Source organism: Lepisosteus oculatus, chromosome 18 (assembly GCF_040954835.1).
Source record: "Lepisosteus oculatus isolate fLepOcu1 chromosome 18, fLepOcu1.hap2, whole genome shotgun sequence".
NCBI classification, from domain to species: domain Eukaryota; kingdom Metazoa; phylum Chordata; class Actinopteri; order Semionotiformes; family Lepisosteidae; genus Lepisosteus; species Lepisosteus oculatus.
The window spans coordinates 16485185-16508568 of record NC_090713.1 but is presented as its reverse complement, the minus strand read 5'-3'; the positions used below and the strand labels follow the sequence as shown (position 1 = coordinate 16508568).

Sequence of the window (23384 nt, the reverse complement as noted above, 5' to 3'; positions counted from 1 at the left end):
ACTCTCCTCCCAGATAAGTAACTTACCATCCCCAGAACGCCAGCATTGATGCTTTTGCCCCAGGGTGGACTTACGCACTAGGCTCCAGTCAGAGCTATTCTCGGCTCCCAATGTCCTTTAAATCCTCCTACTAAGTGATTTGCTCTTTTATTATGAGGTGCGTTTATGTTTGAGTGTTGTGTGTATGTGATATGTTCACAAACAATAAAAACATCAAAAGCGTACACATTATCTACTTCCCACTTTCACTCACATCGGGCATCCCCTTTTACCTTCTGTAGGGGTTTTGTGAATTTATTGGGGCAATTTATTAATTGTAGCAGCAATCACCAGGTGGTTCGTTATGGCTTTTAGATAATCAATCAATCAGTGACGCACACACATAGATTCAATAAACGAGATACATTTATTAATACATAAATTGTGCATAAAACATATAACAGTCTGCCTGGATACAGGTGGCAGATCTTACTGTGAGGGTTATCAAAATGCAAGGTATATAATCTCGAAGAGATGCAAAACACAAAGAGATACAAACAAAGAATATGCTTCAGTATACCATTCGGCTATACTACCCTTAATCAGTCTACATTAGCTACTCAAAAGTAAATACATTATTCATATGAATTGGATTGATATCAACTTGTGTTGAGGTAACAGTTGAATTCTAGAGATGCAATGTAGAACATTGGGTTTACTTTTCCAGATGTAGATTCGTATTTCCTGGTACGGATACCAAGACCAGCTAGCGGCTGCGTCCAATAGCCAATAGGCATCGTCCTCTGGCTTTTTGCCAACCAGTCTTGGTGCAGCTCGGAGATGGACGAATTAGGAGGAGAGATTTCTGCTGTGGCGACATGCCAACAGTGTCTCTCTCAGGAACCTACTAGTAGTCTGGCTGATTAGTAGAAAGTCTCTATGCACAGAGCGTGACCACGGGTCCGAGCAAGTCACTTTTTAGAGGGAAGAAACTCGGTTTGCTTCTGGTGTAGCGCTGTTGCTGAATAAAAACGTATTCAAGTTGTCGACAAGAGTCCAAACGTATACTCTAGTGATCAAGCGAAGCGTCCACATTGGTGTCGGCTAGCAATTTATATACCGGCATTCCTTGGGCCGACACTTTGCTGAAACAAGGTTCCAGTCCCAGACAACACTCACTGTCACGTGATTGTCTCTGAGGGTGTGAAAAGTGGCCGGAGAAGCAAAGTTTCTGAGCTGTGCAGTGTCTTTTAAACCAGGACCAAGACAGGTGGTGATTGGTCGAAAGTTTAGTGGCCATTTCTGACCCACATGGGGTTACCACGCCCTGCAGGTTCCTGATTGGTTGGTCAAAGTGAGAGATGAGTCACAATGACCTCTGACATCTAGGACCGCAATCCAGATGTTCCCAAGAATCTTAAAGACAGATAAGCGCCAGGAATGGCCATTGATCGTGATAGCCAAGCATGGCTGGGCACATCCCCATTTTGAAGCTGCTTCTTATCTCAAAGATAAATCTAAATCAGAACTGCATGAATAGCTTCTCTGTGGCTGCACCACAGAGATGAGAAAGAGAGATGGGGCCTCATTTAGGAAGCACAGCAACACTTAATTCTGTCTTATTAATAAGCATTGCCGCTACAAATGTATATAAAAAGAACAGGTTAATTCTCAAATTAATTCTCAAATCTGGTAGGGATTCAGGGAAACAAGTGAGAATTAATTATTAAACAGAAAACAGATGATACAGATAAGGATGTGCTAGTTTGACGTGATGTAATCAAGTACCACAGGGATCTCTACTAGGACCACTGCTCTTTATTAATTTTATATCTGTGACCTAGATTCCTGTTTAAATATTGAAATGGTCATATTTTCAAATATGGAGGAAGCAAACCGTAGAAGCAGCAAATGAAATTTCAAAGATTAAGAAACAAATCACGACCAAGCAAACACATTTATCATATTGTTGTAGAACAATTCTGTTATAGACAAGATCTACTCTGAGGCTGTCCATTATAAAAGTATCATCACAATACCTGCAGGAAACACATATGTACCTAAAGCAATAAGCAATAAAAATAGAAAAATATATTCCACTCCAATTAATTCGTAATACTATAATCAAACTAATAATATTACTACAGAAATGTGTATACTGTATTATTGCAGAAAAAAAATATATTAGTTTCTGTGAATCCAAACTAACTACCCCCAGCCCATTTATTCCCATTGAACAAATCCTGCAGTTTTCTATTAAGCAATGTTTTCCAGTATCACGTCTATCATGTTATAGTATAAGCCTGTATGACAAAGAAGCATATTTTGTAGGACTTGTACATTTATTTCTTTGCATTTTCAGCAGAAAAATGTAAGAGCTAACAATACTGCCCCTCATCTTCTTCTTCTTGAGTTGACATCTTCATTCCCACTTCAACACATTGTCTAACTTCTTTTATCTCTTCCTCAGAGGCTGGGGGCAATGCTCCATTGAGTGCTTTTTCAATCTTCTCTGTTCTTGATTTTGTATTCCTTTCAAATTCTATTTTATTTTTCAGTACAATTGTTTTTATTCCTGCTTCTGCTTCTTCACAGCCAATCTGTAACTTTTTCCGTTCTGTATCAAAGTCAGATTTGCTGGGGTCTAAGGCCATGAGTTTCCCCAAGCTGCTGATTCTATCCATGAGGTACAAGTTGGAGATCTCTGTGTAGGTCCCAGAGATCATGTTCACCAAACTGGCAATATTAGATGCTTGGAAAGCTTGGTTATACAGCAGATCTCTCAGGAATGATTTTGCTGAATAGCCAAGCTTGGAAGAACCTGCTTTTTCTGCAGTTTGGACAACATCCTTTAAATGTTTGTTTAGGTTGGTTTTGATTATGTTGGAGAGCATGTGGAAAAAGAATACCATCTTCTCCCATTGTTCCTTTACTTTTCCCATCGCATCCAGTCCCTTCGTCAGCATTTTAATAGTGGTCTTGAAGTCGATTTCTTTCACCTCACAGCTCCTCATTGTGACTAGGATTTCAGTCAGGTCACTGTGGTATTTGTCCAGATTTTCCAAGCTTTTCTGGAACATCTCTTGTGCTTGATTCATCTGAGCTCGACTCTGCTCTATGCGAAAACGGGCGTTGTCAGCTGCGACGTCACCTGCACTTTTTCTCTGTGTACTTTGCTCCTCTTGCTGTTTGGCCAGTTGTGGGGGGGTTACAGGAAAGGCAGAGGCACCTGTGAAGCCTTTACTCTCGGTATCAAACTTCATAGCCTGTGTTTTCAACTTTTTTAGTTTTGTTATTAACTCTTTTTGTTTGCTTTCTTCACAGACATTGTCTGGAGCAATATCTGTTAGACAAGAGCAGATTGTAAGAATGTCTTCGCACATTTGCATTGCTGTTATTTTTGGCTTGCAGTCTTCTTCTTTTTCCAAAGATTCCTTAACTCTTTTCACTTGATCTGCCACCCACTCAGACTTTGCACATTCCTTCTTTTGATCATAAAGTACGCCCCAATGTATTTTGTCTTCATGAAAAAAAGACTTAACTAGTTCTAGGAGACTCAAGAGAACCTGTGATTTGGCATAAACATTGCCTAACGCAATGGGATTTTGCTCCTTACTTGTTTTTCTTCCAAGCTTAGTTACACTTGCAGTACAAGCACTATAACAGATATTAACTAAATTAGTGAGGCCCTCCACAAAGTTCATGCCAACAATATCCCAACCACTGGGCAGAGAATCCATGGCTTTTTTATATTCTTGTTGAGCTTCATCCAACTGCTTTTGCATGTTTTCAAATGTCTTATTTGCTCTACGTTTTCCTTCTTCTGCTGTTTGTTTCCTCAACTTGGATTCCTCTATTTTCTGCTTCAGTTCTTCTAATTCTTCACTATAGGCTGCCTTAGCATTCAAACAGGCCTCCATCAGCTCTTGAATCAGATCAATGACATAGGTGAATTTTTTCTCTGTGAGCTCTGACAGGATTTTACACTCCTCTGCTATGGAGCTGATGTTTTCTAGCTGGTCAGGGAGCATGAGCTCGATGAGCTTGTCGTCATCTCGGACAATCAACTTGACTGCTAATTTTACATACTCTGGCACATTGGCAGAGTGGAGACGAATCTGGTCCATGTTCTTATGGGCCTCGTTGAACGCACCCCATCCAGCATTGCACACTTGCATGAGACAGGCGCGGAAGGACTCTGGGTAACGGATGAATTTAAAGCCATCTTTTGGGGGATTTTTATTGATAGAAAAGTCTGTATTAGAAGAGATAAAGACTAATTCTCCTAAAATGGCTATGGAAATTGGAGCTGGCATCAAAAACTCTTCCCAATTAGCATAAGGTTTCATTAGCATTTTGTTGTCATTTCGTACATCTTCAGCCTTGGTGATTTTTTTGGTACCTTGCATTATTTCCATGATTCTTCTTCCTAAGAGTAAAGGATAGAAAATCAATTTGTGATCTGCAATTATGTGTTCATGTGCACTTGTACACATGGAAACCTTTCCTAAATATTCTGGATATAACATTGTTAGGAGGTGATCCTGTTAACATTTTGTGTGACAAATGGGGGCTTATAAAATTTTACAATTTTAGCATTATATTATTGTATCAACATCAGTTCAGAAAATATTTGGATACTTTTGTTTCAAGCAGCAGAAACAGTATTTATTTTTATCCAGAGCTGTAATGATCTGATTTATCATTATTAAATGTGAAGGATGCTGAATGTCAGCAAAAACTGTAAGAAGATATACAAATTGAAGTTAAGTGATAAGCAAAAGGTTTCAGACCCATAATTCAGTACAATAGAGTCGCGTTTATCTGACTTTGATTTATCTGACATTCCGTTTTATCCGACATAGCCAATTACCATAGTGTACAGTATATACTGTACGCTATGCATGTGCATGAAAGATCCCCCTTAGAATTTCTGATCTTGCTATTCACTGCTTCTATAATAACATCTTTAGCAGTGCACTGAGATTTGTGGTTGGGTTTTGATCAATCATCATGCTGCAGTACAGCTTACCAGCAACTACAGCAAACTGATGTGAGTTAATTTGATCCTTTTCTCCTGGCAAAAGTTCTACAGTTTTCTGGGCATAGCTGATGGAATTGCCAAGTCTTACCATGAATTTCTATAGAATTTTCCTTTTGCAAGTTAACTTCAATGTGACCGGGCTCTAGTAGAGGTCATTGTCTTGCTGAAGAGTACATTTTTCTACCTAATATAAAATTCTTAGATGACAACAAAACCAAATAAGTCATTTGAATGTCAGGTGTATGTCTCCTTAAACAACTCCTATAGGTAATAACTTGTAGAGTAGGGATTTTAGAATGGATGTACCAAAAGTTAACTCATGCAAATTATTGTATGTATGGATCTGCATATCTCTGACACAATAAAAGCCCTTTTTATTTTAATTAATAAAAGGTACCTCAAGTTAAAATATAATATTTAAACTTAGTAACATGCATATCAGGCAACCCAGTGATCAGCATTGCTGCCTTGAAGCACTGGGGCCCTGAGTTTAATTCTAGACCTTGCTCTGTGTTTGCATAGGTTTCCTTTCACAATGCAAAAAATTAGTGTTAGATTAAGTGACTTCTGAGAAAACTGGCCTTGGTACTGTATAAGTCTGTTTTTGTGTTTGTGTGTGCCCTGTGTAATGCACTGGTGTATCATCTAGGGTGTATTCTGCCTTGTGTCTAATTTCTAGTTTAACAGGATTTGAGCTACAGTATATGAATATAATTATATTGTTATTAATTTCTTTAGATACATGATTCCATATTATATTCCAATTTAATCAAATTCTAAAAATGTCAATATAGTGTCCATAATATTTGCTCTTTTAATTTTTCAAAGAAGACTTTCAAAGGCTTGAGGTGTCTGCCCCACTGAATAAAGTGTTTTGAATTAAACTGTTTAACTGCTCTTAAGCATACTGTAGTTTTTGTTCACAGAACTTTGTCAGCGAAAAAAATGACCGCTGGCACTTTTCCTCCCCCCCTACATTCTCAGAGTAGAATAGGTGAACCTTCCAATGAAAGACAGTCCCCCTTCCCCCTGCGGACAGACTGACAAATGTTTTCACTGCCTATTATTTGAGCTACATTAATATAATTGTATCATTATTAATTTCTTTATATACGCGATTCCATATTATATTCACCATTAATCAAATTAAATTAATCAAATTAATCAAATCAAAAGTATGATTTTGTTTACTCCGAGAATGAGTGTATTTGCAGAAAAGGTTAAAACATTATAACTTTTTATTAAAACCCTCCACATTGCGTCAGGCCTAACAACACCTTGTAACTGTGGCTACAGATGTAGCCATTCAAAGCGAGCGGAACAGACACGTACCGCAGGTAATTGGCTGCGGTGTCGCGTATCATGACGCAAGACGACACTGGGTACCGCGGTACGTGATTGGTTGACCGACAGGGGCACTCGTGGTCCGTTGGTCTGTCGTAGAAAGACTTACAGTAAACGTCTTTACTGTGCCCGTTGTAGATATTGTATTTTACCACTGAAGGGAAATCTTAGTAGCTGAGCATAAAAAGAATAGGAGCATACTGTAACGCGTGTGAAGGCCATAAACTATATTAATTTTGGAACATAAACATACAGTATATAGCTGGTCTTGGTACTTTAAAGAAAAAAATACACATCAGTATTCCATTTCTCCCTAAACATTTTAAGCTTCGAAGTCTTTAACTAACGTGATACCGGAGCCAACAAGCATACTTTTAGAATTTGATTAATAGGGAATATAATATGGAATCGCGTATCTAAAGAATTTAATAACGGTATTATATTTGTGTACTGCGACAGGGCTGTGTAGGGCTGTTTTGCCTCCCTGTTCATGTGAGTTGTCCTGTAGCCTACTGGTTTACATGCCTGACTAACAACTTGCAGGTTGTGTTCAAATCCAGCTGGTGCTGGACTTTTCTTTTAACAAACATTTCTTCGAAAAAATAGAATAGCGATATTATGGACAATCAATTGACTTTTATAATTCAAAATATCACAACATAATCGATTCTAAGTCATTTTTGATAACAATCAACAAACAAACATTTCTTTGAAAAAATGAGACGTTTCCCTTGGTCAGAGATATAAATATATAATATAAAAATAAATTAAATTTAACTAGCATGTGAAATAGCATGTGAAAAAGTGGTAGTTTTAAGCTTTTCTGCTAATATAATATGGAATCGCGTATCTAAAGAATTTAATAACAATATGATTATATTCGTGTACTGCGACAGGGCTGTGTAGGGCTGTTTCGCCTCCCTGTTCATGCGAGTTGTCTTGTAGCCTACTGGTCTATGTGCCTGACTAGCCACTCGCTGGTTGTGTGTTCAAATCCAGCTGGTGCTGGACTTTTCTTTTAACAAACATTTCTTCAAAAAAATAGAATAGCGATATTAAGGACAATCAATTGACTTTTATATTTCAAAATATCGCAACATGATCGATTCTAAGTCATTTTTGATAACAATGAATAGTCACCTTCTTCCCTTCTGACAACGGTCCCTGCTTCTGCTTCCTGCTTCTATTGTGTGTGTATGTGCAACAGAGTAAATTTTTATAGAGAAATGGAGGCTGGACAGTATGCGTTACAATATAAACATTTATATTGATTTAAATCGTGTTCTGATTTAAATCGCAAACGCGTGTTTAATTATATGTGTTTTTTAATCATAATCAGGCTAATGCAACATAAATTGATACAGTATCTTTGTCTTCTAAGTATCTTAATAAACTTTCAGCATAGCTTTCTACCCGTTAAGATGTATATTACTTGGGATTTTGGGATCAAACGTGGAAGGATTAGATTGTAATCGTTTTTATTTGTCAAATACGTGATTGTATTTCTGAATGTTATGTGACACCTACAGTAGTTCACTGCTTTAAATACATCGAATTAAGAAAGTTATGTGTAGCACTTTAGATCTTTTTTTCTGAACCAGGGAAAATCTGATCACGTTTCTCTATAACAATAATAAAAAACTTTATTTTACATATCACCTTTAAAAGTGGTAGTACCTTTTTTAGTACAATAGTTTTGTATTATATTCCCTATTAATCAAACTCTAAGAGTATGTATCGGCTTGTCAGTCAGGTCTTTTTTCTCTATTTGAATTGTCGTTTACACCTCGCACGACTTTAAAAGCTAGCAAGACAGGTTTCGATTCACATTAGCTGGCGAGCCTTGTTAACAAAAAAACTAATAATAATGTAACATACCACTGTTGTTTCGTCGGTAAAAAGTACATCCGTCCGATGCGGGGGACATTCGGGAATGTAAGTCTGAGAAAGACAGTCTCACGTTTGTGGACAGTCTGTCCACAAACAAAACATGTAAAAAAAAATGTAAAAAAAAACAATTACTTTTTGTCAATGAAAACCGTTGTGTGTCTCTCTCTGCTGGATGTCCCTCTCACTCTCTGCTGAATGAATAAAAGAATTTTATTGAAAACGCGTTTGCGATTGTCTGGTATTTACTTTGGTCCCTTTTAACTGTTTTTTTCGGTCTACAGTATTGCTTTGAGATGCCACTTTAAAGGTGATATGTAAAATAACGTTTTTTATTATTGTTATAGAGAAACATGATCAGATTTTCCCTGGTTCAGAAAAAAATATCTAAAGTGCTACACATAACTTTCTTAATTCGATGTATTTAAAACAGTTCACTACTGCAGGTGTAACATAACATTCAGAAATACAATCGAGAATAGTTTTGTGGTGTTTGTTTAGATGAAACGTTCCTAAAACGTATAACGTAACAAAATTAAAGACGATTAAAATCTGTAATCTTTCCACTTGTACTGTGAGTCATCGGAAAGTTTCTGCTTTGTGTAAGGATGGTATCAAAAAGCAATCTTAAGTGGTGAGAAAGCTGTGCTCAATGTATTTAAGGGACTTAAAAGTAAAAGGAGATGCTTCATATTGCTTGACTAATTTTAAAAACTAAGTTATGAATGCAGACGCTCCCTCGGTGCCGTGCCGGGTGTAAATATCAAAATATACATTCCCAACACTAATTGTACCCATCTGTCATGCAAATAAAACACCTTGAATTGAATTGAATTGAGGGAGAGAGGGGAGGAGGGGGAGAGAGACAGCCAGGACTCAAGGCAAATAAGATACACTCCACAGGCATTCACAACAGCAACATATGAAACGTTTGCATGTATAGTTAAGTTATTACTTGGTTTTCAAAGTGCAATGAAATACAATATTGTTGTTGTTGCTGTTCTTGTTGTCTTTATTCTGTAAAGCGTTTTGAGAAGCCACCTTTAAAGGCGATATATACTGTAAAAGCGCTGATTCTTATGGAATGTGTTCCGCCGGGGATTCAAATTTTTATTTATTTATTTTTTAATCGCGTATCTAAGGAAATCTCAGTATAACTTTGTTCATGAACAAACAGTGGCATGTTACATTATTATTAGTTTTTTTGTTAACAAGGCTCGCCAGCTAATGTGAATCGAAACCTGTTTTGCTAGCTTTTAAAGTCGTGCGAGGTGTAAACGACAATTCAAATAGAGAAAAAAGAGCTGACTAACAAGCCGATACATACTCTTAGAGTTTGATTAATAGGGAATATAATACAAAAATATAGTACTAAAAAAGGTACTACCACTTTTAAAGGTGATATGTAAAATAAAGTTTTTTTATTATTGTTATAGAGAAACATGATCAGATTTTCCCTGGTTCAGAAAAAAAGATCTAAAGTGCTACACATAACTTTCTTAATTCGATGTATTTAAAGCAGTGAACTACTGTAGGTGTCACATAACATTCAGAAATACAATCACGTATTTGACAAATAAAAACGATTACAATCTAATCCTTCCACGTTTGATCCCAAAATCCCAAGAAATATACATCTTAACGGGTAGAAAGCTATGCTGAAAGTTTATTAAGATACTTAGAAGACAAAGATACTGTATCAATTTATGTTGCATTAGCCTGATTATGATTAAAAAACACATATAATTAAACACGCGTTTGCCATTTAAATCAGAACACGATTTAAATCAATATAAATGTTTATATTGTAACGCATACTGTCCAGCCTCCATTTCTCTATAAAAATTTACTCTGTTGCACAAACACACACAATAGAAGCAGGAAGCAGAAGCAGGGACCGTTGTCAGAAGGGAAGAAGGTGACTATTCATTGTTATCAAAAATGACTTAGAATCGATCATGTTGCGATATTTTGAAATATAAAAGTCAATTGATTGTCCATAATATTGCTATTCTATTTTTTCGAAGAAATGTTTGTTAAAAGAAAAGTCCAGCACTAGCTGGATTTGAACACACAACCTGCCAGTTGGTAGTCAGGCACGTAGACCAGTAGGCTACAAGACAACGCACATGAACAGGGAGGCGAAACAGCCCTACACAGCCCTGTCGCAGTACACGAATATAATCATATCGTTATTAAATTCTTTAGATACGCGATTCCATATTATATTAGCAGAAAAGCTTAAACTACCACTTTTTCACACGCTATTTCACATGCTAGTTAAATACTTCTATGCTTAAAATCGTTAGGGAGAAATGGAATACCGGTGTGTATTTTTCCTTTAAAGTACCGATTCCTGGAATCTGACTGGTTGACACCCTTCTGAAGTGGTTCCATAAAATCTGGTATACGGAAAAGAAAGTGTTGATAAATACAAGTGTCTTTTAATACACTCTTTGCTGTGCTCTTGAGGATCCTTGTGATATTTTGAGCTCTAGTTGAATGATAAGTGTCGCATTTTAAATCATTTTCGTAGTTAGAAATTATGAAACGCCCTGTTAAAAGCAAGGAAGTTTTTATGCCCGTTGAAGTAAAACAAAATGCCTGACAAAGTATGCCTTGGACAGATTCCAAGTGCTTGTACAAATGTGCTAAAGAAATTATACTTTGAGTATACAGCTTGTCCAAAGTCATCCATTATTAATACTATTAGTAATATCTTCAGTAAAGACTTTGATGCATAAATATTTCTGATAAAGGTAGGTTGTGTACTTTTGTCCAACTGAGCAATCTTGCTTTCATGAAATATACCAACATTTTAATGACTGATGATTAACTTGCTGTAATACACAGTTCAAAATTAAAGGCTCAAATGCTGTACATGAGAGGTTAAGCTCCCCCTGGCGGTTTTATAAGGTGACGCTGGATAGTTTCCGGCAGAGCGTCAAATGACGTGCGATTAACCACGTGACACCGCGTGATACCGCGACATGCCCACCGGGGTATGCCGCGAAATACCTCACCCATTTTGAATGGCTGCATCTGTATATCCACGATATAGCATAGGCCTCGAGTGCCTTATTGCTTAAATAATTAAATTCTGAAAAGTATGAGTTTATTTTATTGTGATAATGAGCGAAAGTATACATGGAAAATGGTAATCACTTAACTTTGAACATTTTGTGATATTTAGAAATACCAACAAATCCAATATAGTGTCGATAATATTTATTATCAATAATAACGACAATAGGAGCAGCTTCAAATTGTTCGTTGTTATTAGTAAATGACTTAGCTTCGAACAGTTGTGATATTTAGAAATATAAAAAATGTCAATATACAGTAGTGTCCATAACATTTTCTATTTTAGTTTTTCAGAGAAATGTGTATTTGTTAAAAGAAAACTTATGGCAATAGCTGGGTTTAAAAACCAGACCTCAGGCTCATAAGACAAGCACTTAAGCCATCACACGGGAAGCACTGAAACTGAAGCACACATAGAAAGTGTATTATACTACTGGTTGAGCTACAGTACATGAATATAACTTTATTGTTATTAATTTCTTTAAATACGTGATTCCACATTATATTCCCTATTAATCAAATTCTGAAAAGTATGCTTTTGTTTACTGCAATAACGAGCGTATTTGCAGAAAAGATTAAAACATTATACTTTTTTACAAAGTATATAAACTTAATATGGTTGGTAGGAGCATGTAAAAACTTTTCCAAAATAACCTCAGTATGTAACTGAATGCAAAACTTTGAGGCATAAAATGTTAAGGAAGAAAGTGGAATACTGGTGTGCATTTTTCATTTAAACTACCAATACCAGCCATATACAGTTTACATAATGTTTATGTTCCTAATTTTATATTGTTTATGACCTTCAGACGTGTTATGCTCTTATTCTTTTTATGCACAGCTATCAGAACTTCCCTTTAGTTGTAAAATTCCATATAAATATTCAATACTAAGCGGATTAAATCATGCACAGTAAAGATATTAAATGATTAAATCTTTTCACTAATGACCAATGCACCACGAGTGCCCCTGTCTTAATTGACAAGATATAGGATACATGTGGAGCTCTAGCCTGATAAACCCTTCAGTAATTGTTTTTCCTTTAAGATTAGAATTATTGTTATGTGTAGTTAAACACTTCATATCCCTGATATAATTAAAATATACAAGATTGTTCACAGATTACAAGACATAAAATATGCTTATTTTTGTATTGCCACTGCAACAGTCACAGATTTTTGCACAGGGACTATTCTAGCTATTAATTTAGCTTTCACAGCCACCTCTGGGGCCGTCAACAATAACAATAGAAGATTTGGTGCACAGTTCTAGTAGTTCAATAGATATAGTCAGTAAAGTAAAATAGTTTACAAGGAAAAACTACAATAACAACTCAGATTTACTCACATAGTGTTGGGTATGTATTTTACTAACAATCATTGCATTTCTCAGATTAAAAAAAATGTTTTCTCTAACAATTGAATTGTTGTTTCTTACCTCTGTTTACGCTGTTAAGATCTGTAAGAAGTGTAATCTGTAGATTGTTCTTGTGCTTCTGTGGGCTCCTGGCTGAGAGATTCAGTTCCCAGTACTGCACACAATACTGATACAAAGCCACAGAGCTTTTATAGTAGAGAGATGCACTTTCACTTTCAATTTCCTGTAATAGGTGCTGTGTATTAACTTACATATTCCATGACTTCTAGCTTTTAAGAATTTATTTTGATTTAACCTAGCCCTTCTAAATCATCCCCTGCTTTATAAATTGTACTAAATGTGCAGTCATAAATAAAACTAATTGTATTAAGTATTCCAATTGCATATTGCAACTTAATAAATGTCTTTAGGTAACTAAAAAGTGTATTTTTCTTTCCAAATGCTACAGTTAAATATTAAACATTAAATCAAAATAAATTCTTAAAAGTTAAAAGTAATGGAATATGTAAACTAATACACAACACCAGTTACAGGAAATTGAAAGTGAAAGTGCATCTCTCTAATATAAAAGCTCTGTAGCTTTGTATCAGTATTGTGTGCGGGGAACTGAATCTCTCTGCCAGGAGCCCACAGAAGCACAAGATCTATCTACAGATTACACTACTCACAGATCTTAACAGTGTTAACAAAGGTAAGCAACAACAATTCGATTGTTAGAGAAAACATTTTTTAATCTGAGAAATTCACTGATTGTTAGAAAAATACATACCCAACACTTTGTGAGTAAATTTGAGTTGTTATTGTAGTTTTTCCTTGTAAACTATTTTACTTAACTGACTGTATCTAATGGACTACTGGAACTGTGCACCAAATCTTCTATTCTAATTGTCAACAGTCCCAGAGGTGGCTGTGAATGCTAAAATAATATCTAGAATAGTCCCTGTGCAAAAATCTGTGACTGTTACAGCTGCAATACAAAAACAAATGGTGAAAGTTAATGCAATGATGCATGTTGGAAAATAAGTAGTAAAAGGTTTTTTTTAACGTTGTAATCTGTAAACAATCTTGTATATTTTATATATGTCAGGGATATGTTGTTACAGAAAGAATAAGGTCTGGATCCCGAGATGAAGTTAAACAGATGTGTTTATTGCATGCAAGGAACAATAAAGCCGAAGTCTTGTTTCCCCGCAAGAAACAACAAAACCGAAATATTGTTCAATGTGCCGGTACAAACTTTTAGTTTATTTAGTATTTTCTTTCCGCTTCTGACGTCACTTGGTATTATGGTAAAGAAGGGGGTCATGGTATTTTGCCAGTTTAAAGCTTTTTGGCCAAATGGTCAGGGATTAAGTCCCCAGGGGGTTCCCTAGCTCTTTTAGCTTGCATCTGGAATCCTTATCAGTTCTCCCTTTCCTGCCATAAACTCCTGTTGCTTAGAAGTCTAATCTTCATGCAGAATGAACTTAAAGTTAACATCTTGTATCTTTCTTCAGATATGAAGTGTTTAACTACACCTAACAATAATTCTTAAATCTAATAATAAATCTTTAAGGATAAACAATGAATTACTGAAGTTGTCAGATGAGTGAGTACATGCAGATGAGTACATATGTTGTCCACTCCAAAAGAAGTCAACAGGCTTACGTTCTTGTTTGCCATGGTGAAGGATTCTGGTGGCTCTGTAATTGTGTGAGGTGCTTTTCAGACATGGTTAAGGGCCACTCAATCCCCCTAGAGGACAAGAGGACAAGATAAATGCCAATAATTACAATAATTACAAAATCATGCTGAATAACTGTCACAATACTCCAGTGGAGTTCTAGATCTTTGTAGAATCTATGCCAAGGCACATTTAAGCTGTTCTGGTGTCACATTGTGACCCTAAACCATATTAATACACTTCATGATGTCGTTTACTTGATTTTTATAGTTAGCTATAGTTAGGCTTCACAGCCTGCTAGCAGTGTGTATCATAAACCAACCAAGTTAACATCTACAGTATTTCACTCCACTAACAGTGAAAAAAATATAAAAGTTAAAACTTCAGTAAGTTGTGCACAAAAAATTGCAGCAGTCAGCTGACACCCCTACCTTACACGAATCATAAGTTTAAGAATGTTCTTTTTATGAAAATGCAATGCTATGGAACATGAATTGTTACCCAAATTTGAATTAATGAAAGGTGAATTCAAACTATGAAGAAGCAATTTAAAGAAATTTAGAAAGCTCCGGCAAATGTAGAGAGTAAAAAGGAAGGTGTCATGCAACTCATTTCATATCGAGTGTACACCTCATATTCCACTAACTAGTATGTGTGAGAGCTAGCAGACAGCCTATGGAGTAGTACAAGCCATGTGTGATATGAAATATAGATGAATGGGTTTCAGGGAATTAATTACATTCATAAAAAGAGGTATGGGTGAAATTAATCTGAAGAGGAAATTTGCCACTTTAAGTAAATATACTGTACACTTCTTAAGATACCTAATAGCACAGCAATGGTTTGCCTTAATAAAAAGTAACTGAAAACTGTATCTAAAAATAACTGAAGGAAAGAAGAAAAAATATCACATTCATTAACAAATGATAACATTAACTGGTAACAGAAGTAAAAACATACAGTACATGCAAATACGGTATATAAACAAGCTCAATACTAAAATGCTAAGATTCCAATATGAATTCAATCTGTAATCTGTAAATAGCAAACTTTGTGTGTTTTAGTTTGTAAATACAGTAATTGGAATCTTTTGTCTTTTAACTTGTTGAGTAGTTTATTGCTCAATTACAGATCCAGCCATTCAAAGAGTGTGGTATGCTGCGGTAAAACTTGGTAGGCGTGGCACAACACAACGCGTCATACCGCATCATACCGCATGTTATGATAGTATCTAGAATCACCTTGTAAAACTGCCAGGTAGAGCTAATAAAGCTTACTGTCTCATGTATAGCCTTTGAGCTGACACAAAAAACACCGGGTTTTGAATCCCGGTTGCTACTAAGGGGCAATCGTTTTTCCAATTAAGAATTTAAGTTGTATACTCTTTAGACTTTTAATTTTAAATTGTGTATTACAGCATGTTAATCATTAAACATTAAAAAGTAAGTATATTTTATAAAAGCAAGATTGCTCAGCTGGACAAAAGTACACAACCTTCCACTTCCATCATAAATATTTCAATTTTTCATAAATATTTTATGCATTAAAGTCTTTACAGAAGATATTACTAATATTATTAATAATGAATGACCTTGGATAGGCTGTAATCTCAAAGTACAACCTTGGTCCACTTTCTTTGTAACTGTCTGCATCAGTTTAACTGTTGCAACACTAAATTACTTTATTTTTTCATTGACAAAAAGTAACACCACACTCGATTGTCTCAGTCACTCAGTCTTGTGGACTGTTTTGTTGCTCCCCAGACTGTTAAACCAAAGGAAAACAGCGCCTCTTTCTTCGTAGCATTCTGTTGATCCGATCACGTATTCGTTTCCAATCACCCAAAGTAAGTTTTGAGAATTTTCGATTCACCATGCATATAATGTTTTCCCAAAGATTGCTCATAAATGGTATTAATGTAGGAACATAAAAATATTATGTAACCTGTATATGGTTGGTATTGGTAGTTTAAATAAAAAAATCCACACCAGTATTCCACTTTCTTCCTAAACATTCAAAAGTCTTTCATTCAATTACATACTGTGGTTATTTTGGAATAGGTTTTACGTGCTCCTTCAACTATATGAAGTTTATATACTTCATAAAACGTAAACATGTTTTAACATTTCCTATGAATATTTGCGCTCGGTATAGCAGTAAAAAAACGAGTACTTTTTAGAATTTGATTAATAGGGATATTATATAGAATCGCATATCTAAAGAAATTGATAATGATATAATTATATTCATATAGCTCAATTATCACAGTAGTGCATGTCTCCATCAGTTTAACACTTACCATTGTGATTATGTGTGTGGCATAATGGCTTAGGCATGTGCCTTATATGCTGGAAGCCAGGCGTTCAATCTTAGTTATCACCATGATATTTCCTCTAACAAATAAACATTTCTTTGAAAAACTAAAATAGCAAATATTATGGACACTATATTGACATTTTTGATATTTCTAAATATCACAACATTTTCGAAGCTAAGTGATTTACAAATAACAATGAATATTTTCAAGCTGCTACTGTACTGCCACTACAGTATAGCTTGTGGGAAATACATTTACAGTATTTGACCTGCAGCAAAGTTTAACTCATTCAGAGCACCCTACAGAACATTACAAACTTTCTTCTTGAAATTCTTTAATTCTTTAATTCTTTAAATGAAGGAAGAAGGGTTATTTTTACAATTGGCACTCCGAATTTCTGGCTGATTTAATTCCCCTCACTTAGCTGAAATGGATAAAGAAATCAAGCAGTGGTTATATGTATTGAAAGGCGTTCTGTTTTATTAACAGACACTCTGACTCAAACCTATGTTGTACAGTGATATAGATGTGGGTAATGTCATCCCCATTAAACAATGTGCTTATTGCGCAAATTCTGCTTAACACAAAAAGAGTATTATTGGACAATGTTGTGTGGCTCTGGCAGAATTTCTCTGTAAACTGAAGAGTTATAGAGGAGACACATTATGTATCACCTCTTTTTACACTTGTATGAACATTCCAATGTTAATGTAACACGGAAGATATTATTAATAACCCTTTAAATCTGAAGCTGTTAACTGTACTTCACACCTGCATGTCAAAGATCACAGTTTCAAAATAAAAAAAAAAACATCAAAACTTTGATTGGATGAGAATGTCATGATTGTATTGAATGTCACATGTATGTGGAACGTGACAATTTGTTACAGTTACCATCAGGAGAAAAAATGTTTATTTTTTATTTCTTTGTTGCTGCTGCAGTGGCTTGCAATGGCTGGATAGTTAACACTTCAAAATTGCTTTATCAGTCTGTCCGTGGGGGAAAGGGGGGAGCTCTCCTTGACAGCTGACATTCCTCCATACACTTAAGTGAAAAATTTATAAAAACGCCAATGTAAACATCATATTTACAATTGATTGAAAATAAAAATGTTAAGTTCTCTAAAGCTTTCTCAGTCAAGTACAATAATTCATGTAGGGAGCTGTGTAGGCATATGTTGGCAGCAAAAGATCAGCTTAAGAGGGAAGAAAACGCTTTCAGAGAAAACAATGTTTAAGCTATGAAAAATAAAAACCTCCATTCAATTGCAGCCTAAATCTTTCCCCACACACCCTGCCCCCACTGCGATTGGAATATACATAAACAAAGCACTGAAAGCTTTACAGTAAATGATCAGGCATTCCGCAGACGTGGGGATACGTAATTCTGGTATTATGAACTCACACCTGGGATTCGATTAATTTAAAATAAGTTTTAATTTTATTTTAATTTAAACTAATAAACATTAAAGATTAATTTAAGTGTTTCAAATGTTTAATTAAGAAGTTAAAAGAACTTACAGCTCACACAAAGACTCAATCTATGTACATAAAAGTGTTTTAACTGTCTTTTCATATTGATTTAAGTGTCCTTCTTTCAGTTGGATTGCATGATTACTGTTATGATTTCTTTATTATTACTGAATCCATCAACTCGTTCACTTGTGATTACTTGGAAATATTTTGACATGTTCCTTTTAACTCTGAGTTTGTAATGTCAGGCGTTCTGAACGAGTTAGCCTTTGATGCAGTAGAAATAAAATGTATTTCCCATGAGCTGAACTGTAGTGGCTTTAAAACGATGCAACATCATGCTGTTTGCATGTGGCACATCTTTGTTTTAGAAGTTTTAGAAGTACAGTATGGAAAAACTAGTGTTATGAAAAAAACAGGATATTTTATTTATTTTATTTTTAAAAATGAAATAAAAAATAAGATACAATGACGTGTTCCTGCCTTGTTCAAACATTGCGTGATTTTAAAAGCTGTAAAAACTGGTTTAGATAGCAGAAAGTCACCTAGCTCTTACAAGAGGCTCTGTTAAGCAGAGTTTGTGTTAACACAATACTCCCTTTGAATTAGTTTAAATCAACTTTGTCAGTGAAGAAAATGACCGCAGGCACTTTTCCTTCCCCTCTGATGCAAGGTAACAATGCAGCAAATGGGTTTTTTATTTTGCTGGGAGTGTGAACATTGAATGAGCCCTGGGGTGTACAGTGAGACTAACACAGTGAGATTACTGAGATGGCTAGTTTAAGTAAAGGAACAAGTAATAGGTTTATTCCATGCTGAAAAGTGTTACGATCCCTGCCTCCCGGTAACGGAAGAGGCAGAAGTAGGCGTAACCCCAATCATCAGTTCACCTGTCAGTTTTCCTATTCACCACCACACCCCCGTCTCATCCTACTTAAACACTTGTCTTTCCCTACCTCTTTGCTCAGTATTGGTTTTCCTCTCGAGCTTCCTGGTTGCGCTACTCTTACTTCTACCTTGTGTTTGTCTTGGCTTTCGGTTTACGGTTTTTTCCCTTTTGACTACGGCTTTTCGGATCACGTCTTGGCTTCGTTACTTACGCTCTGTTTCAGATCACTGGCAACCCCTGGACTATCGGATTGCTCTACTGTCTACGATTTCGGATCATGCTTCGGCTTCGGTAACTCGATCCCTTTTGATCTCTGGCTTCCCCTGGACTCTCGGCTCACTCCTTCGACTACGGCTTTCTTTGGATCACGGCTAGGCTTTGTCAGCTCCCGCAAGTGGGTTCACTCACTGGTTTCGGTCCCTCTTCCGAATCCATAACAAAAAGAGAAGAAAGAAAACACAATGTTTTGGCCGTGGAACCTTCTAGGCTCATTTTGTTTTCTTTCTTCTCTTTTCAGCATGAATAAACTATTACTTGTTCCTTTGCAGCCTATGCATGCTGACACAGCTACCCACCTGAACTAGTTTAAGTAAATATGTTAACAAATATCTGAATTGTTAGATAAAATTGCATCCAGCTGTGAATCAGCTACGTGACTTTGCCTCCGTGAAAATGTGGGAAAGAGGTTTAGTGGGCAGTGTCGTCACCATAGATTATTTTGATACACTGTACAGTATAATAGTATAAATCAAGTATGTTTTTTAATGTTTGTAATCACTATTCTTGCAAACACATTTTATATTCAGTTTGCTTCTGTGTGTTAGCTAGTGGGCAAAGTTATTGAAATCTGAAACATCGTGTCTCATAAATAAGTATTTTAATATGCGAAGCTCGTGAAAACGGAAGAAAACAATGACTCTGAAAAAGATACAAGAAGCTTGAAATTATTATAATTAAATTGATACTGTTAATAATGACCAGACACATTATTATAGTTTCAGTGGTATTTTTAATACCACTTTGTTATTCTCAATCCTAATCACAATATATACGATTTCATTTTAAGGCTTGAGGCGTCTGTGAAATTCCCCACTGAATAAAGTGTTTTGAATTAAACCGGTTGAAGAGTTAACAGTATTCACGATTTTTATTTCATTATTAATATAACTTAACAGTGAATATGTTATAATATATATACAAAAAACTGTTAATATAGTGTACATAATACTTTAACATGCGTGAATGAGTCAAATTAAAAATAAAACGTGTTAACAAAGAAAGTGGATTACAGTAATACTACCAGCTATAAAGATCCTTAAATTAATACTGTTATTAAATTCTTTAGATACACGATTCCATGTTATGTTCCATATTAATCATATTAATCAAAGTCTAAAAAGTTTGCGTTTTTTTACTATCATAACGAGCGCAAATATCCATAGATGAGGTTAAAACATTATAACTTTTTATGAATGATATAAACTTAATATAGTCAGGATCACATACAAACTTTTGCAAATTAACCACAGCATGTAACCAAATGAAAGACTTTAAAATGTTTAGGAAGAAAGTGAATACGGGTGTATATTTTTTTTAACTACCAAAACCAGCCATATACAGTTTACATAATATGTTTATGTTCTTAAATTAATATTGTTTATGACCTTCAAACATGTTGTGCTCCTCTTTTGTTTTTACTCAGCTACATAAATTTCCCTTTAGTTGTAAAATTCCATATTAATATTCAATATTAAGTGGATTAAAACATGCACAGTAAAGAGATTAAATGATTATATCGTTTCACTAACAACCAATACATCATGAGACCCCTGTCGTTCATTCTGGCTAGTCAATCACATACTGCGGTACAACGTGGTGAACTGTAGATAATTTTGCGCGATACGGGGTTGTACCATTCATTTATAATGGCTGCATTTGCATGTTTCACAATATTGAACTTAAATCTGTAGTAATAGCTGTTTTATTGAACTCTAATACTTGAATCTTCTCTTCTGTAGAGAAATCATGTCAGTGTCAACTGTAGAGACACTCGCTGTCATCTGTAACGAAGACTTGGAGGAATTTGGTGAGGCTGTTATATCATCCATGAAGGAAGGTGTCCTCTCACTGCAGAATCTCTTTGCGATTCTCCTGGTTGTGGACAGAAATCACATGGAGCAGGAACATGCAGACATTAGGAAACTGATTCTGGCAGCAAAGGAATGGCTAGAACGATCAGATAAAGCTGCAACATGCAAAGTGGAAAAGGTGGACAAGCACTGTGAGGAGCTGACAATGGAGAAGGGCAGGCTGCAACGAGAACATGGTAGCAAGAAAACAGAATTGGCCAACCTGAAAGACCAGCTCACAGCCAACACTGAAATATTGGAGAGACACAGAAATGAACTGCAGTCAGCAAAAAGTAATCTTCAGTCCAAACAGCAGATTGTTAATGATATGAAAGCCAGAATGCAGCATGATGAAGCTATTAGAAACACTGGAATTGGACTGATGTTTATTCCTATTATTGGGACTATAATAGGTAAGTGCTGAAAGGGGACATGTAGTGTACAGTAATAATAACATTTGGTAGAAAGAACTGCCAAAATTGCTTCTACCACTGAATCAACATATTTACATATCCACATTATACACCAAAGTTACTTGAAATCAGAAGTTTGTTACAGCATTAAGATTAAAAAATACTAGTGTTCTTTATTTACACTACAGTGAAATAAAGAAAAAAACAGCCACAACCAAATACCAAAACGAAACCTTCATTGAAAAGTGTAGTCAGAAGCATAAGGTCTCTGAATATCATAGCCAAGCAGCTAAGCCATTTACTGGCTTCAAAACAATATTTACACAGTTTCAGTCTCCCTTCGGTGGTTAGTCAGTCCTTTTCTCTATGTTGAGTGGAGCCAATAGGCCTTCTATTCTCCAGATGGCAGACATAATTCCATTGACTTACCCAGAAAGCCTCCACTTCCCACTTTTAAATTTCTCCTGGCCAATTTTCTTCCAGCAACTGGTCAGGTGACTGAAAGAAGCAGGTTATTCCCCCAGAGGTTTCTGGTGAATGTGCTTTCACACAAGGATGAGAATAAAATATGAAAATATCAATTCATATTGGTCTTTCCTGGACACAAAATAATACACTATTGTTTTTTTTTCCTTTTTTCATTTTTCAGGAGCTACTCTGATTGGTGTCTATCAAACGGACTTAAACAATGCCACAGAGGCTGCCAACACTGCTGAAATGGCTTTGAGGACATCTGAGGAAAATGTCACCACATCTCTTAGTAGAGTAGAGGAATATGAGCAAATGGTTGAAAAGAAGAGAGAGGAGCTCAACAACACTGATGCATGCTTAAGACAAATTCAGAATGACATTCAAGACATTTCCTCTAAGATCTCATACATGGTGACTGTCCAGCAAGACTTGAGGAATGCCACACACATGCTCAACACATTGTCAGGGAAAGCCCAGGTGTTGGTGAAACAGACTGAGTATGTCATCATCTTTGATGTGATGATTAACATTCTACAGGATATCTCTCTGAAACTGTGTGAAATCTTGGGCATGGAAAAATACCATCTTCTCTGTCAGGAAGATATTGCAACACTCATAAGTGCTTTGAGAGAAGACAATGAGAAACAGAAAGCCATTTCTTTTCAATAGGATCAGGAAACTATTGTATCATGAATATGAACAGGCTTGTCATAAAATCATAAAATTAATGACTTACTCAATTAAAAAATAAATAAAACAAGATACTGTTGTTGTGTAATACTAGTGAGTGGCTTTATAGTTGCAATGGGAAAAAAGTTTAACTCTTATACAGTACAGAGCTCTAATCCTAATCTTTACCATCGTTGTTCCAATGAAAACTGAAGTGTATAAATACTGTATTTTTTGGTTACAAGCTCACTGTGGATGAAAGTTATATTTTACTCTGTTCTCCCTGGAAACAGTATTTTGTAGAAATGTTGCGATGTCGGCTGACATACTGTATAGATTTGCCTCTACTGTATGTTTTACATTCACTTACATTATCAGTATTTGACACTCAGTAAAATGCAAATATGTCTAAGAATATCAAAGCATTAACATTAGTTTTGTATCTGCAAGCTTATTTTGACATTTATCAAATTATTATTTTTAAATGTCATATACAATGCTTTCTCAATGTAATCTTTTAATAAAGTAGCAGTGAACAAAGAAGCCTGATAATGATATTATTGGGATAAATAAAACAAAGCAATCACATTGGTTTTGTGCACATTAGTTTGCACAAATAATGTTTTACATTTATATAACACAATA

General features: G+C 35.5%; 1 protein-coding gene and 1 long non-coding RNA gene across 2 annotated transcripts; one reads left to right on the top strand and one right to left on the bottom strand.

Moving 5' to 3' along the window:
• Positions 1–387: 387 nt before the first annotated feature.
• On the bottom strand, positions 388–12918 carry LOC138223912 (synaptonemal complex protein 1-like). The gene is made up of 2 exons (XM_069180100.1): positions 12776–12918; positions 388–4408 (listed from the first exon to the last, which is right to left on the bottom strand). The coding sequence occupies exon 2, from the start codon at positions 4395–4397 to the stop codon at positions 2358–2360; it is 2040 nt and encodes a 679-aa protein (XP_069036201.1). The 5' UTR covers positions 4398–4408; positions 12776–12918; the 3' UTR covers positions 388–2357.
• Positions 12919–13315: 397 nt separating this feature from the next.
• On the top strand, positions 13316–22744 carry LOC138223929 (uncharacterized). Its single transcript, XR_011182348.1, has 3 exons — positions 13316–13406; positions 21076–21599; positions 22249–22744. It is a non-coding gene; the product is annotated as an uncharacterized lncRNA (long non-coding RNA).
• Positions 22745–23384: the final 640 nt, after the last annotated feature.